This window comes from Streptopelia decaocto, assembly GCF_964273445.1.
Source record: "Streptopelia decaocto genome assembly, chromosome: 2".
NCBI lineage: Eukaryota > Metazoa > Chordata > Aves > Columbiformes > Columbidae > Streptopelia > Streptopelia decaocto.
The window spans coordinates 27162994-27180473 of NC_138655.1; the positions used below are offsets into that span (position 1 = coordinate 27162994).

The 17480-nt window shown below is 40.4% G+C and overlaps 2 protein-coding genes across 2 annotated transcripts in view; one reads left to right on the forward strand and one right to left on the reverse strand.

Moving 5' to 3' along the window:
• On the reverse strand, positions 1–7668 carry LOC309436793 (uncharacterized protein; the record flags this gene model as incomplete). Its single annotated transcript, XM_082046276.1, has 3 exons — positions 1–411; positions 4694–4776; positions 7068–7668. 3 exons carry the CDS (start codon positions 7666–7668, stop codon positions 136–138), a joined length of 960 nt encoding a protein of 319 aa, XP_081902402.1. The 3' UTR covers positions 1–135.
• The window catches only part of NBN (nibrin), a 24795-nt gene continuing 14429 nt past the window's right edge, over positions 7115–17480 (forward strand). The window contains exons 1-7 of the mRNA XM_082046204.1: positions 7115–7251; positions 8684–8817; positions 9958–10103; positions 11473–11632; positions 12040–12143; positions 15878–15995; positions 16285–16454. Of these exons, the coding sequence (XP_081902330.1) occupies positions 7221–7251; positions 8684–8817; positions 9958–10103; positions 11473–11632; positions 12040–12143; positions 15878–15995; positions 16285–16454 (863 nt within the window). The 5' untranslated portion in view covers positions 7115–7220. The remainder of the gene's footprint in view (positions 7252–8683; positions 8818–9957; positions 10104–11472; positions 11633–12039; positions 12144–15877; positions 15996–16284; positions 16455–17480) is intronic.

A 17480-nucleotide genomic window follows, 5' to 3' on the forward strand; every position in this document is an offset into this window, starting at 1 on the left:
AATTAATCAATTTTATTGAGCAAGCGAATTTAAAGCAAGCAAGTAATTAGGCAAAACAGCGCTGGGAGACCGGGGGAAGCTCGGTTCCGCCACCGGGCACAACCTCCAGTCTTCGTGGGTGCTTATATACGTTTTTTACACGTGTTCATGCATTGGTTGATGCTGTTCGCGGGCTTCCAGTGGCTCTCCGGATTGGTGGAAGGTGTTGCTATGGAAGAATTTGCTCTGGAAAATGTTGCCTTTTGAGCCACTTGGATATCGCTGGTTTCTGGCTTGAAAAAGCTGAGTCACTGGGGGGGGTGCTTGTCCTCTGCACCCCCACAGTGGGTGCACCTGAAGCCTCAAAACATCCCCCACACTGCAGGCATCCAGCGGCTCAGTGGCGCCTCGGCAATGGCCCTGGACAGGGTGCTAGTTGTCCAAACAAAAGAAGCTGTTAGCCTCAAGTACCAGAGACGCGCCCACTTCTTTCCAAACTGAAGAGGGGGAAGGAGAAAGAGGGGGTTGCATCCAGGCATTCAGGCCTTGGTTTTAACTGTCACTACAAAGTTCTACAAAACAGAATCAAACTTGTACAAACACAGTTACTGCTTACAACAACATACATAATATAACACAACATACATAATACAACTGAGTTCCACTTGATTTGATCAACAATAACAATTTTGATCATTTACTTATTACAAACTGAAACACAGGAGGTTCCACTTAAATTTGAGAAAAAACTTCTTCACAGTGAGGGTAACAGAGCACTGGAACAGGCTGCCCAGGGAGGTTGTGGAGGCTCCTACTCTGGAGACATTCAAAACCCGCCCGAACACATTCCTGTGTAAACTCATCTAGGTGTTCCTGCTCTGGCAGGGGGATTGGACTAGATGATCTTTCGAGGTCCCTTCCAATCCCTGACATTCTGTGATTCTGTGATGATGAGGGTCACGGAGCACTGGAACAGGATGCTCAGGGAGGTTATAGAGTCCCCTTCTCTGGAGACATTCAAAACCCACCTGGACACATTCCTGTGTAACCTCATCTAGGTGTTCCTGCTCCAGCAGGGGGACTGGACTAGACTATCTTTCAAGGTCCCTTCCAATCCCTAACATTCTGTGATTCTCTGATAGTGTGGCTCCTTTCAAGTAGTATTGCTTGTTCTTGGCATGTTTTTGTGGGAAAGGGGTTGTTCAAGAAGAGAAGTGGTGGCATGGCAATCTGCTAATTGGGATTCTCAAATGGGGTGGGTAACACACAGCCCGATTTGGGGTGATATTGTGCTGAGTGCATTCACAAATTGTGGCCGGACAACAGCAGTACAGAAGCTCCACCTGGGCTCCGCTGTACACATCAACACCTTCCACCTTGTTGACTGCTGTGAGACAAGGTCTACCAGAATCACAGTCATTCCTAAATACCTCTTCAAATTCAGCACAGACAATGGAGTTCAGTAAAGGCCTGAGTGGTCTGTAAGCATTAAACCATGTTAATCTACAGGTGATTATGTTGAGATAACAAGACATTTGATTCATCTGTGTTTAGTTGGTTGATTGGAAAGGTAATGACTGACTGATACCCACCCTTTTGTACAGCCTGGGTAATAAGGCAAAGAACCCTGTAGAGTCATATCTGACTATAAGGAACATCAGGGAAACGCGGTGGGGGAATAGCACGTAGCTATAAGAACCTACGGATTTGAGAAAACTGCAAATTCTGAGAAGGGATCACACTGCCATATCTACACAGCTACAAAACTCAGCATGAAGACAAGAAACCTTTTGGTGGGTCTGTACTATTAACTTTTGAATTAAGAATTTAGGCAATCTGAATACATGCTGCTATGGGAGTTCAGAGGCATCAAAATTAAAATAATAAGGCTTAAACATCAGCATCCTGTATAAAAGTGGTCAAACACCTAAATATTCAAATTTTAGAGAAATATATTGCTGATGCTCCTGTTTGTTGGTACAGTAAGTTCTAGAATACATAATTATTGTTTGTGCATACTGCCCAGCAGCCACTGAAGCAATAGTGCCACACCACGAAGCAGTGGTTGCCACAGTATCATTAAAACTATATGTCAAATATCTGGAAGGTGTTAAAGAGTCATTATAAGACTTAGTAATATTTCATTCAAATCAGTTAATTCAAAACACACTGAGTTTCAAGAGGTATGTTATCGCCGAACAAAAAAAGAAAAGTTGGGGAAAGGGAGAGAATATAGTTCAAGAGATGTTTTAAAATGGAGAAATACTACAGTATTTAGAAAGCTTCACTGGAATGAAGCTAACGAGAGGAAACAAACTACAAAAGCAAACCTTATAGGCATTGGAAGATACAAATGTGCTAAGCAGCTACTTCTGAAAGAATTAAGGTGAACAAGAAGATGAGACCAAACTCAATTTCAGAAAATGTTTTTTAGCAGCTTTCATTGATGAGGTGCAATTCATATACCAGATCTGTTATTTTTGGGTAATAAGAAGAAAGTGGTCTCCAAGATAAGGAAGCATACAAATTTAAAAGACTGCAATAACATTTTCATGTCCCGTGATCTAATAATATAATTGAAGGCAGACTACCTGCATTTTACAAGGAAAATAAATTTGCCTAATAGGCTACTACCCCACTTCAGAAAATCCTACTTAGTTTGCATGATGCTTATTTACAAGTTTAAGAAGAGTTTAAGAACAGCTTAACTGAAATATTAAAGCATCCTGTCTATGGTTTAAAGTATGTCAGGAGGTGCACTGGAGAAGGCTCCTGGCAGGACCTGTGGCCCCATGGAGAGAGGAGCCCAGGCTGGAACAGGTTTTCCGGCAGGACTCGTGATCCCCTGGGGAACCCATACTGGAGTAGTCTGTTCCTGAAGGACTGCACCCCATGGAAGGGACCAATGCTGGAGCAGTTTGTGAAGAACTGCAGCCCATGGGAAGGACTCATGTTGAAGAATTTCATGGAGGACTGTCTCCCATGGGAGAGACCCCACACTGGAGCATGGAAATACTGTGAGGAGTCCTCCCCTGGGGAGGAAGGAGGGGCATAGACATGTGATGAAGTGACCACAGCCCCCATTCCCTGTTCCTCTGTACCACTGGCAGGGAGGAAGCAGAGAAAATCAGGAGTAAAGTTAAAACAGAGAAGAACGGATGGGTGGGTGGAAGATGTTTTTCATAGAATCATAGAACTGTTTGGGTTTGAAGGGACCTTAAAGTTCATCTAGTCCTAACCTACCTGCCATGGGCAGGGACACCTTCCACTAGACCGGGTTGCTCAAAGCCTCGTCCAACCTGGCCTTGAACACTTCCAGGAATGGGATAGCCACAACTTCTCTGGGCAACCTGTTCCAGTGTTTCAACACCCTCATGGTGAAGAATTCCTTCTTTATATCTAATCTAAATCTACTCTCACTTTAAAGACATTTCCCCTTGTCCTATCACCACATGCCCTTGTAAAAAGTCTTTCTCCAGCATTCTTGTAGGCCCCCTTTAGATATTGGAAGGCTACTATTATAGTAGGCCTCCAGCTCTCTGATCAGTCCTCTGGACTCGCTCCAACAGATCGATGTCCTTCTTACATTGATGGCCCCAGAGCAATATGCAGTACTCCAGGTGGGGTCTCACAAGACCAGAGTAAAGGGTTAGAATAACCTTCTTTAACCTGCTAGCCATGCTTCTCTTGATGCAGCCCAGGATACAGTTGGCTTTCTGGGCTGCAAGTGCATATTGCCTAGTCATGTTGAGCTTCTGATCAACCAACATCCCCAAGTTCTTCTCCTCAAGCCTGCTCTCAATCCATTCTCCACCCAGCCTGTATTTGTGTTTGAGATGCCCCAGCCCATGTGCAGGACCTTGCACTTGGCCTTGTTCAACTTCATGAGGTTCGCACAGGCCCACCTCTCGAGCCTGTTTAGATCCCTCTGGATGGCATCCCTCCCATCCAGCATGATGACCTCATCACACAGGTTGGTGTCATTGGCAAATTTGCTGAGGGTGCACTCAGTCCCACTGTCCACATCATCGACAAAGATGTTAAACAGCACTGGACCCAATACTGACCCCTGAGGAACATCACTTGTCACTGGTCTCCACTTGGACATTGAGCCATTGACGACAGCTCTTTGAGTGCGACCATCCAGCCAATTCCTTATCTACCGAGTGGTCCATCTGTCAAATAATTTCTTTCCAATTTAAAGGCAAGAGATTAAAACTGAGTCTTTAGTCTCTTTAACGTAAGGTTTGCGTTTTTGATCTCCTGTGTGTGATTTTGCTCTCTTGCTCTCAGATCACAGTTGCAAACAATTGCATGCAGATAAAGCAACTCTAGAAAAGCTAACTTTAGGACAGAACTAGCTGAGGATCTCGCTCAGGCAGTGACATCCTCCTGGCCAGGAACACTTGACCAGATGACACTGCCAGTTGCCTTAATTGCAATGATAAGTGTTATCTACATAACTATTATTCTTGTTACTATTAGGTTCATAACTGGTTTTATCCATCAATATTTGATTGGAATTCGCTTTGTCAGATTTAACATAATGTTTTCATGGGTACTTAGCTGCTTAATAAAGCATACAAATATTGGTAATTCAATATTTGCTTGGTTTGTTACCCTTCCTACTGGAGTCCAGTGGGTGCTTTTCATTTATTTACTATTTGCAAACATTGTCCTATGAATATTAGTCTGGTATTGTGTGTATACGCACTTCAAACAGTTGGGTGGAAGTCAGGCGGCCGAGGAGGAATCTGCGTGCCACTGTAACCCACATCTGTCTTCGACAGCCTGAACCTACAAGATAGTTGGGTTATGAGAGAACTCTCCCTGTCTCTATCTCAGCCCACAAGCTTTTAATTATATTTTCTCTCCCCTGTACAGCTGAGGAAGAGGAGCGACAGAGCGGCTTTGGTGGGACCCTGGCGTACAGCCAGTGTCAACCCACCAAAACAAAATAAATGCACAGCATCTGGTGACGAAATTTAAAAATAGTCAAAGAGTCTTTTGACACAAAAGTCTGCTAAGAAATCCTAGGTCAGGGATAAAATACCAACATGGACATAACACAGACCTACATTTCTGTTAAGGACAAAAGTTTAATGGTAGACTACCTCAAATTCTGTTTAGATACTGTTTTGCAGGGTTTAGCAAATTGTCGTACTATTTCACTAGTTAAATGCAAGTTAAGCCTACAGTCCATATGAATATCTGAAATACCTCTATTTGCTCTGATTGTCTCTGAGTTTGAAACTCTGCTGAATCCTTTACTTATGATATGAAAAAAAGGAACAAGTAGAAAACCAACAAATATTAGAGGACAGACAGGTAAATCAGGATCAGAAAACCAGCAAGAACTCTAGAAGTCTAGAAAGTAAATGAATGGGAAAACACGGTATGAGCAAATAAAATAAAATTGGATAAATGCAGGGAAATGGAACGTATAAACATTATAATGGGCCTTACAGGATTCATACAGTTTCTTATGATTATGATTTGTCATATGAAGTTGTGATCACAAAAGTCAAGCCAATAGGATAAGACATAGAATAATGACAACAATATAGAGAAAATTGAAGTACAGTTATATAAAGCTGCGAAATACTCTCATTTAGGATATGCTCTGTATTTCTGGTCACCCTACCTCAAAACTGAAATTGCAAAATTATGAGTGACTAAAAAAACAAGAAAATGAGATGAAGAAAACTCACAAGAAAAGAGATTAAGGAGACTGGGGTCATTTATCTTAGGAGAAGCGTGGGAGGGAAAATAAAAAAGGTACCTAAGTAAACATTTAAGGACCAAGGATACTTAAAGTCATAAAACACGGAGATTAAACAGAATATGACTCTACAGAAACAGCATTTCTGACTGAAAGCTTGTATTTACATTTGTGTATTTCAAATTTATCTTTTCCTATTAGAAAAATATTATCCCAAGTTCCTCCCGCCATTTCAAGTCCACAGGTTTTCTGATGCTAAAACTGAACTGTGGACATACCTTCAAAAGCTTTTGCGGTTTTGCAAAGATTACCAATATTAATTACTTGAGAAGCAAGCCGATTGCCCAATAGGAAGAAATTTGCTCTCCAGCTACTGGCCGATATGATTACAGACATCAGGAATTTGACACCCTGTTCCTTGTGAGATGCACATGGAGAAATGGGCACTTTGAGGCACACCTCAGATGCATGTGACTGGAGTCACAAATATATGGCTTCTCCACACCTGTCCTCTGCTGTTCCTTTCCAGAAAATTCAGCATAACAGAATAGCAAGTCTTTGGTAACCTGCCTAATGACCTTCAGACTTCCAGGAGTTTTTTCTTTCACTTCTCACAGAATCATAGAATGTCCTGAGTTGGAATGGACCCACAAGGATCATCGAGTCCAACTCTTGTCCCTGCATATGACAACCCCCCAGTTCACACCATGTGTCTGAGGGTGTTGTCCAGTCTCCAGTCTCTTCTTGAACACTGTCAGGCTCGGGGCTGTGACACCTCCCTGGGGAGCCTGTTCCAGTGCTCCACCACCCTCTGGGTGAAGAACCTTTTCCTAATGTCCAACCTGAACCTCCCCTGGCACATCTTCCTGCCATTAATTATAATTCTCATAAGCTTATTTATTATTTTTATGAAAATGCTGCATTCGGGTAAGAGATTAATTCTGCAGTATTTCCTGTTACACATGCAGTGCATTTTGTTAGGGACATAAGTACACTATGAAGGGAGGGACATGCAGCTGTGGGGGGCTCCTCAGGCCCTACCGGCCCTGCCCAGCCTCACCGGGGCCACACCTGCACCCTGCCCCGGGGCCCAGGAGCTCCCACCTCAGTTCAGCCTGGAGCTGTCGGTTGCGGCCCCAACTCTCACGGCTCAAAGCTAACTGGCAGCTCCCGGGGGCTGAAACGGCGTCGTGGGCCCAGGGCAGGGGCAAGTGAGTAAACTCCGGAGGGGCTGGCGAGGGACCCCGGCCCGCGCGGGGCCCGCCCCTCAGCCGCGCATGCGCCCCGGGCAGCCGCCGCTTTCCCTTTCCTTTTCCCTTTCCCGCTCCCTCCCACTGCGGGGCCGCATCCTGGGCTCGGGTCTCACTTGCAAGTGCGCAGCGGTCCCGGCGGTCGCAGCGAGCGAGGGGTTTTCTCTTCCCTTCCCGGCCTTGCCGCGGCTCGCCGGGGGACGCTGGGCAGAGCCGGCCCCCTGTGCTGAGGCACCCCGGGCCCCCCTGCTGGGGCGCCCCTCGCCAGGATGTGGAAGCTGGTTGCCGCCGCAGGAACAGGTGAGGCAACGCCGGCCCCGCCGCCGCTTGGCCGGGCTGGGCCCCGATACCGCGGGCCCCCGGCCCTGCCCGGCCCGCGCCTGCGCGGAGCCGCCGGGGCGGGGGCCGGTGCCCGGTGCCTCGGGCTGGTGTCCTGGGCGGCCCTTGACCGCTTGCGGCGGCCGAACCTGTGGGCCCGGCCGTACCCGCGGGTACCGCGGTGAGCCGGCGCTTCGGCTTCCACGGGGGTCTCCAAGCGGGCTCGCTTGCCCGTGCTCCCCGGGCAGAGCTGCGTGGGTCCGGCGGGGAGAGGTGGTGACAGAGCCTTCCTCGCTCTGGGCGCTCGTCCACGGCTGAGCCTCCGTTTTCCCCCTGAGCGCTACATCCCACACCTCCTGTTAACTTCAGTCGGCCTTTTTGCTTTGCTGTTTTATGCATCTGAGGTGTCCTCGGGTGCTGTTGCAGCCAGTGGGGCAGGTGGCAGGGTGCTGCCTTAATATGCCTGAAGAATTGAGCTCTGATGAGGAAGTCGACCTCAGGAGTCTTTCAGAAAATATGTCTAAATATTATGTGGATGTTTCAAGGACCAAGTGTTGAATTTGAGATGTCAAGTTGTTTCTTGGATGCAGAGTTTTGAAGCTGAATTGCCACTGTACCTTTCTTCATCAGTTTCTGTATCCACGGGAGCTTTTGATACATCGATAGCTCTGATAATGTGTATCATACCATATACAAATTTATTCTAGATTTAAATGTCTTCTTATCTGTATAATGAGCACTCCTATCATAACTGCATCTACTATTTATTTCCTAATTCACTGGGAATTAATTTTGGATGTCTGGTTTATTTCCTAATGTAAACACACTTAATGCTATTGAAATGATGGAGTTTTCTCTTACTACTTGGAAAACTCTTGAGCAAGAGACAAAGCGCTGGTATTGTCATTGTATTCAGGATGATAATTTCTGTGTAGTTCAGATTTGGAAAGTTATTTGCTCAGCATTGATAACTAGAATTTAATCTGTAATTGTTCATTCATTTTCATCAAGAAACATTTCTGATTTTGTTTACCAGTAGGTAACACACACCTTTTGGATGTAGTCAGGCTATTCACTGAAAAGCTACCACATGATCTAGATGACCAATACCAAGAATGAGCCAAAGCATAGGCCAGAGACTGAACTTTCTAACCAAGAGGCATACTCCATGAAATGCTGAAATATTTAAATTTCTGAAAAATGCATTTATTAGATAGGTAATTTCACTATCTGTAAACATATAAACATTCTTCAGACACTGCAAATATTCACATACTTAAAACTGTTAGGAAATAGAACATTTCTACTGCATCTAAATATGTTGTTCAATTCTGATAAGCACTTTCCCAAGTGCTTTGAGCATTTGGGAGTTGTTTTGTAAACTGATATTTTTTTGTCCCTTGTTTATTTCCAGGAGAGCCATATCGGCTTTTAGCTGGTACAGAATATGTTGTTGGACGCAAAAACTGCTCAATTTTAATTCAGGATGATCAGTCCATCAGTCGAAGTCATGCAGTTCTGACTGTAAGCCATCCTGAAACCAGCCCTGTAAGTAGCCAGCATTTTACTGCATTATCAATAGACTACGTGGATAATTCAGGCTTCCATAGCCATGCATGCTCTCATTTCACTCTCAGTGGTGTTTTATGCCTGGAGTAGAACCATTGGTCACCTGCCTTTTCTTAATCTTGACTTATTTTTTTTCTCTGGTTGCTTGCCTGTGTTGAGAAATTCAGTGGCATAATTCTAGTGGTCCAAGCTCCCATTTGAGCAGTCCTTTTATCCCAGAATGAAGATTCATTAGGGGTTTGTATTAAAATAGTCATACCGGGAAAATTGCACAATTACATTTCTTTACATAGGCAAGTTTTAGATCTTGTTTCTGGAAGGTGCTTCAATTGTCTTACTGCAGGCTTACTTTGTGTTTTGTTCCGCATCGTTAGATCTGTATTTGCTTAGGGGATTGAAAATAGAAATGTCTCAAGGAGAATTAGCGAGCAGTAATTTACTATCACTTATGTTTTACAATGTTTACAGACATTTTGAAGCCAGTCAGCAGGAATTTCATTTATATAACTGTATATAGAGTTTGAAATGTAATAGATACAATTTAATTGTCATTTTAATACTACAAATAGTGTATAACTACGTGGCAGAATTTCATAAAAACAGGCTGACAGTGTTCTCATTGGCTTGTGAACCATTTGGGAAATACGAGAGTGTCTAAGCTCTTCTCAAGACATGCTGCTGCCACCGTGCCCTGCAGCTTGTGGAGGACTGAGAGTGCTTGTGGGAGGAGGTAAGGGAAGGTGACTTGGGCACCTGTGCCAGTGCTGAGCAGTAGTTTAAAGCATCAGTGATAAATCTTGGAACCTTGCTAAATCGCACTAGCAGAGGCTTTGGGCCAGTGAATGATTGCCTTGCACAGCCTCCGGAAAGACTGAGTGTAATGAGCACGGAAGTTCTGTAGCTAAAGATCTGTATACTTTTCAGTCCATCACAGTCAAAATGATAAGATGAATATTTACACATAGCTATTATCATTGTCCAAAGTGTTAATTTAGGATGGTATTTTGTAGGCTTTTTCATCTTTATCTGCTGCTTTGACGCATAATGGTAGTAAGCTGTTTCTGATAAAACTTTTCTAATTCTGGTAAACTGTAATAGCTTATTTATGTTTATTTTCAGAGCCAGTCTCTCTCGGTCCCTGTGTTAACAGTAAAAGATACATCCAAGTATGGTACCTCCGTTAATGGATCAAAACTCAATGGCAGTTCGGTGTCTTTGCAGTCTGGTGATAGAATCAACTTTGGAGTCTTTGAGAGCAAGTTTAGGTAAGTGCTTTGATTATAAAATACGGAGTCGAAAATCGTAGTTTTTGAAAGGAGTATTTTTGCACATCATACAACTTGGCAAGCAATACAGTAATATGAGTTTTTGAAAGCAGAGGACACAAGTAATATTTTGCCTGTTTTCCATACCTGCTTCTGCAAGAGTTTTGCATTACTTATTTTTAGAATACCTTTGATTTGACAGTAAGAGATTAAAATTGTTCATAGTAATGCACTGGCATTTTAAAAGATGTATCACATACAATGAATGTTCTCAGGCTGTCTTAGGCAAAGAACAAAATCCTAAAACATAAATGGTTCTAAAGAAGGCAGGAAAATTTAGGGTAGGGAGAGAGCTTGTCTGAGCTCTTGTTAGCTATAGATAATCAGAAAAGAACTGAGATAGCTGGTGGATGCTTTGTGCAGCACCAGCCATTGTTGCTGTGATGTATGCTATGCCTGCATTCTCTTTAGTGAACCCAACTTGCTAATTTTTCAAGTTTAAGATGGCAGTCAGTGCTGTCTGTTTGAATATTTGAAGCACTCCTTGAAGTAAAGTGGTAAGTAAATAGAATAAATTCTAATGACTGTTAAAATCAACATTAAAGCAACCAGAAGCTGGCTTTCTTCATTAAAATTTCACTCTGTTTTGTCACTGCTGCTATTATTTGATAGGAAAAACTGCATTCTCCTCCACTTATTACAATGAAGTATTTTTGATATTTTAGGTAAGTATCCTTTAAATCTGATACAGGAATTATGCCACGAGACCAGATACATCGTGACTGTCATACTGGAAGTAGTATTTCTATTTCTTTCTGCTTTGTTGACTGAACCAAATCAAATAATGAAATTTGATATGCTCTGGTTTCACATGGGAGATCTACAAATATAAATAGGCTTATGGTCAAGGGTAGCAGCAGTGCTAGGGGAAAAAACTTTACTTGGACTTGCATTCTGTGACACGTATTTTTAAATATTAAACAGTATGTGGACTGTTCTGTTGAGCTTACTTTCAGCTTTGGAAGCACATGTTCAGTGCTTCTGATATATCCTGACCTTGCAGTGTTCTTGAAGCACTAATTCTATGTCATGTCTGTGAAAGACCCAAAAGTCCTTAGAAGTATTGCACACATCAAGTCAAAATGTTAGTTTATCAGAATAAAAATCAGTATTTACTTTCTTCAGGAAATTTTAAAGCACAGTCTTTGATCTAGGTAAGAGTTACGGGCCTTTTATTTATTTTTATTTTTTTTTTCCTTCCTTTTTTCTGCCAGTTTTTCCTGAGACACAGCATAGTTAAGTCAGCTCTGTTCATCATAATGATTGGCTGAAATAACTAAAGTAATTATTTTTTACTTGTCCTTTTCAGAGTAGAGTATGAACCCTTAGTTGTCTGCTCCTCGTGTTTAGATGTTGCTCAGAAAACTGCTTTACATCAAGCCATCCAGCAGCTTGGAGGCCTTGTAGTGAATGAATGGACAAAAGAGTGCACGCACCTTGTAATGACATCAGTAAAAGTTACTGTTAAGGTATGTTGACTTTTTGCATATTGATGGCATTGCTTTGCAGTTTTTCCACAAGTGGAAATTAAATTCTAGAGCTGCTCGAGATTTTCCTCTACAAAGTAATGAAGTCAGTTCCTCCTTTTCCATGTTTAGAAAGTGATGTATGTTGGAGGGAAAGAAAATGAAAAAAGCCAACTTTGAAGACTGTTACTGAGTTTCATCAGTTGCTTTGTACATTTTCGTAACTTCTGTCAAGACAGCAATTAGAAGTTAGGCTGTTAGAAGGAAAGCTGTCCTGTTTTTCAGTAGCAAAATTCAGTGTTGTTCTCTTTGTTTGTGTCATGTTTTCCACATCTAAGATCTTAAAAAGCTAAACCATATTCTAACTGAAATTTTTGCATTCAGTAAGTATATATTTTCTGTCTTTTCAGACTATATGTGCTTTGATTTGTGGTAGACCAATTATAAAACCAGAATTTTTTGTTGAACTAATCAAAGCTATTCAGTCTGGGCAACAGTTGCCAAATCATGAATGGTGAGTATCATGTTTTCAAGGTCACAGAATTAAATTTATGGGAGCTAGATTATCAGATAGCTACATGTTAATCTGATTATATTTGCTAGAATATGTCGATTACAGTAACTTTATTTGTGGAAGAATGCTTAATATGATACACATTTTACTATTCAGTGAATTTTCTTGATCTCCTCCCTTGAGCTAAAATGAGCTCTTGGAATTGACTATATGCTTAGAGATGTTACTAGTTCTGAATAGGAACTTGTTGATATGTTTGAAGCAACGTGTAAACTCTTTTGGGAGTTGATACATGAAAATAAAGAAAATTATACTTTAAAAAAAGAAATTATATCAAACATATTTTGTTACGTAGACATGTTTTCCTAGTACACAGTTAGTGCCTGAGTTTACTGTAAACTTTGATCAATATAGATTTAGCATGACCTTTGGATTCCCTGAAATAGCAGAGGTTTTTAATTATCTGTTATGAGATGAAGTGACACTAATGTGCATTGGTCTTCACTATATAAAGTACTAATTGTTCTCATGGTTAAATTAACTTCAAAATCAAATTCTTACTTTGGAATAAATAAGTACTGTGGAATAGCCCTTTCAGTTATTTTCTCCATGTAGAAAAGTGTGAAGTAATCTCATTATTGTATGAGAGAATTTCATCTGAGCCTGTATTGCTACTATTTTTACCTTGAAAAGGGATACCGTTGCGTGCGTTTGTTTTTTATGAACACATGATTTATGCGGGTGAGAAATTTCTATCCTGTATTCTTAAACAGTAAACTACATAGGTACTTGTGTCTTTAGCGCTTCTACTCTTTGTATGCTTTGGAAGATAACTGTGAAATGAAATACATAATGAATGGAAATTGTAAGAATACTTGGCATTTGAAAAATAACATGGTGAACATTTAATGTCAGTTAACAGGGAGAAAAACTTGTGAAATTAATTTAAATGTGTTCAAGACATTATGACTTTTCTGGGTGTATTGTTTAGATCAGGTGGATGCTGGACACCAGATATGTGAGTTGGAGGAAATCAGTGAAGAAGAATAGAAGTCACTTTGTTGCTTTTACATATGTGTGGATATACATACCTACATTATGTGTTAGGACATAGCAATTTAATTTATTTTCTTTAGTGGGTCTGATGCTAGCCATTGGTAGAATAGCTTGAAGAACTGGGGGTAAAAAGGGCAGCTAAACAAATCTCGATGGTGCACATATGGTAATCGAAACAAAGCTACAGAACATTCACAATAAGCTGCGTTTGCTACATGTTAAAATATATTTCACAGAATGTGACTGTACCTTGTTAGAACAATACAGGTGCCCACTGGAGCAATTGGTAGCAAATACTCTTTAGTTTCTAGATGCTGTTTTACATTTGCAGGGATTTATGTAATACATCAAATCAGTCATCTGTGGGTGTTTTAAAGCTCATTTGGTCTTCAGCTTCAGAAGAAAGGGGGAAACTTCATGAATCATAACTTTTCATTCTACTTGTCTTTACAAAACAGTGTAGTACTATGTGAGAAAACTAAAGAAACTGTTCAGAGTCCTCTCTGAAATACTGGATATAAGGTTTTCTGGCAGACTTGTTTTTTAGTACAGGTAGTATAAGCTATCAAAAGCTAACAATTGTGCACTCTGAAATTTCCTTGGTCTGATGTTACCTCGCTGTAAGGCAGCTGCTACTGTCTGTCACACTAACAAGCTGATGGCTCTTGAAACTGAGGTGCATGTTGTCTGTTCCCTTGACAGAGAAGTGACAGTATAATTGAGCTGTTAAGTGCTCCCTAAAATAGAATCAGATGGATGTGTTTCCTTTTTTTTTTTTTTAACATTTTTGTTAACTTTTGAGACCCTCAGAGGAATTGAGTTCACTAAATGTGATTGACACTAGCAGTATATCCATTATTTAGCTTTCACAGAGAGAGTTCTGCATCAAGCTAAGTGAGACAGCTGCTGTAATACGCAGATCTAAATTTGAAATAATGACAGCATCTTAAATAGGTGGGTTTTTTTAAGCTTGTGGGAAGATACTGAAAATTTACTTGCAAATGTTTGCGTTCCGTTTCCAAAAAGTTTTTAACTTTCACAGGGAATCTCTACATTGCACACTGTGGCTAGAGCTGATCTGGGCTGGTACATCTGCAAGACACTAAACAACTTGGATATGAAATAAGTTTGGAAATGAAATAAGAAAGGCGTATCGATGTTGTAATACAGGGTGTAATACAGGGTGACTGTCAATTAAATCTTGATTACTGCTGTGTATCTGATTAAAAACATCGCAGATAAATTAAATCTAAACGTTAAAAAAAGTACAACTTTTTTTTTTCTTAGTCTTCATAGAATTGCAAACCTGCAGTTCACATAATGAATGTGGCATCTTACTTCAGGCTTCTTATGGTGAAGTGTTTTACCCTACTCCTGTGATACTCTGTGATAACCTATGCAAGGAAGAAAAGTAACTGAAGATTTCACTAATAGCTGCTTAAGTGCAGCCTTAAATGAAATAACATATTTTATTACAGCAGTCCAGTGAAAATAGTGCAGGACTTTGAAAAAGTAGGAGAGTAACTGAACCTTTAACAGAAACTCATCAAAAATCAAAATTTATTTATTGAAAGATTCAAGACTGTAGAGGGCTTTTTCTGGATAACAGTGTTACTGTTAAAGCTTATGGAGACAGTACAAGGAGCTCTTCAGAATCATACGATGTAAGCTCAAAGGCAACATAGTCTTTTTTCATTAGGATTGGGTAAGAGTTTCAAAGGAAAATCAAAGGTTTCTTGGAGGAGGAAATGATCAGTTGAAGGTTCCTGCTAAAATAAAAAAGCAAAGATTTGAAATATGTTTCTAGAGAAACTATTTCAGTTCTGAATTCACGGAACCTGCTGTTTCTCCCTTTTTACTCATCTTTTGGTTTCTAGAAATAACTTTATCTCCTGTATTTATCTCAGGTTAATAACAGTCCACACGGGGCTCAGTATCAGAAGTCTTCTGGCTTGATAACTAAAATCCAAGTTGCCCTCTTCAATGGAACAATATTTCTGTAAACAGACTTGAACAGGTTGCTGTAACTTATCAAATACTAATTTTTCACAATCTGATGGCTTTGTGCTGGCATGAAGCTTCCGGAACTGATTGTGAAGGACACAAAAGAACAAAGATTATTTTAAATTAACTGTAACTATATAGTACTTTTCAGCTTATCATAATCGAATGACATATTTAGATGCAGTAGGAAAGGTACATGTTCCATTTCCTCACAGTCGCACATATGTGAATATGTGCAGTGTCTGAAGAATGTTTATATATTTACAGATAGTGAAATTACGTATGTAATAAGTGCATTTTTCAGAAACTTAAATATTTCAGTATTTAATGGAGTATGTTTCTTGGTTAGAATCTGCTACTCTTGGCATAAATGAGGAAGAAAAAAATTTAAAACATATTTGTACAACAGATGCTTAAAGTGGATAGGTTGAATGCATTCCTGAAAGTTTTGTCCTCTTAGTTACTAAAGTAGAAAGTCTTGATCTTGGCTTAGATGTTGAGAAATTAGAGACTCTTTCTTCTTAACAGTCTCTTGAAAAAATATTTATATAAATACTTTTAAGAGAGCAATATGGTATTTTAGCTTCAGAGCTTGACCCTAAACCAAAAAGGACTATGAGTCAGTACTGATAGGCGAATCTGAATTTTGTAACTTGAATTTTCTGTTCTTGCAGCTTTTATCCTCCAGTTGATGAACCTTCCATTGGCACTGAAAAACTGGATTTATCTGAGCGTCATGAAAGGAAAAAAGTATTCAGTGGAAAAACTTTTGTATTTTTAACTGCCAAGCAGGTAATTAGGCTTTACATTGCAAAAATATTCCAGAGGTAGCTAAGCACAGATTCTGTTCTCTGCAAACTCACATTCATTCTGGGTTCATCGCTAAAGAAGGATTTCTGTGTATTTATCTTCCTACAGTACAATGACCTAAGCAAGATGGGAGAATACAGGGGGAGAAACAGAACACGTCACATCTGCATTAGTGAATCAGTGATACGCATTATGCTGATAGTTCATTATTCTGATATTTCTAAACTGACTTTTTTTACTTTTTTTTTTTAAATTTGCATTCTCTTTTTAGCACAAGAAACTGGGTCCAGCAGTTATTCTTGGCGGAGGGGAAGCAAAACTGATGACGGAGGGAAGAAAAGAAACATCTTTACTGGTTTCTCCTGAAGTCTGTGTTGTTGATGCGGGGTTGACAAACTCTCAGATCCCAGGAACTGATTCCATTCTGACTCTCTTGCAAAGGTGCAGCATTGTTCTCTTGTACAGCGGTATGGTAATTTCAGAATTTCTGCAGAGATTTAGTCATGGTGTTTGCACATATATTTAGACAGTGGGATGCTATTGCTCTAAGTATTTAGCATGTTAACTAATATTTATTGAAGCAGGAAAGAAGGTACTTGGCAGTTCTGTGAGAATTTGGTGGGCAGGTTTGGTTTGGTTTGTTTTTTTTCCAGAGGATCCAGCTCTACAAAAATTCTTTGTAATGAAGCTGCTTTGCAATTACAGACACTAAGTGGCTTTTCTTGTACTATTTAAAATAAGTTGAAAATGAATATATTCTAAGAATGGAAAATAGATCATCTGTGATTTTTCAAAAAATATTTATTCAGTCAAAAACAGGTGAGATGGCACCTTGAGGTCATGTGGCTCATTGCTGTCTAATTATTTGCATACAGTGTTTCGGAAGAGCAGCTTCTGTTTAATAAAAGTCACTTTTTCATGGTAGGTTTTTTGTTTGAGACGGCACACTGCATATTTTTATAGTAATTATATTTTTACATTAATAGTAGACATTAGGATTTTAATAAAGCTGTTTTATTAAAGCAATGAAAGAAAACAAAATCCCAGCCCTTAACCTAATACCTAAACCTAAGTCCTCTGAATCCTCCTCCTAGATAGAGAAAACTGTGCTCATGCTCTGCTCATGGCTGTAGCACAGAGGAGCTGTGTGCGTGTGTGTGTGTGTGCCTGACGTGTAGGAACTGCTCAAATCTTTCAAGTCACTTTTCCTTTCACACATATTTTTGAATCAGAGGAAGGGCACAGTTGGTTACATTCCCAGAAATTGGGAAGGGAGAGATGTATTGTCTGAATCACTGGGGCTTGACAGAGGCTACGACAAAAGGAAACATGGAAGTTCATACATATGGGACATGGGTGTAGTGATGGATAACTATGCTGACGTACTGTGTTGTGCAAAATTGTTACGTAGACTGATGTTTTATGAAAGGAGGAATGGAACAATGTGTACTTTGTCATATCTGTGCC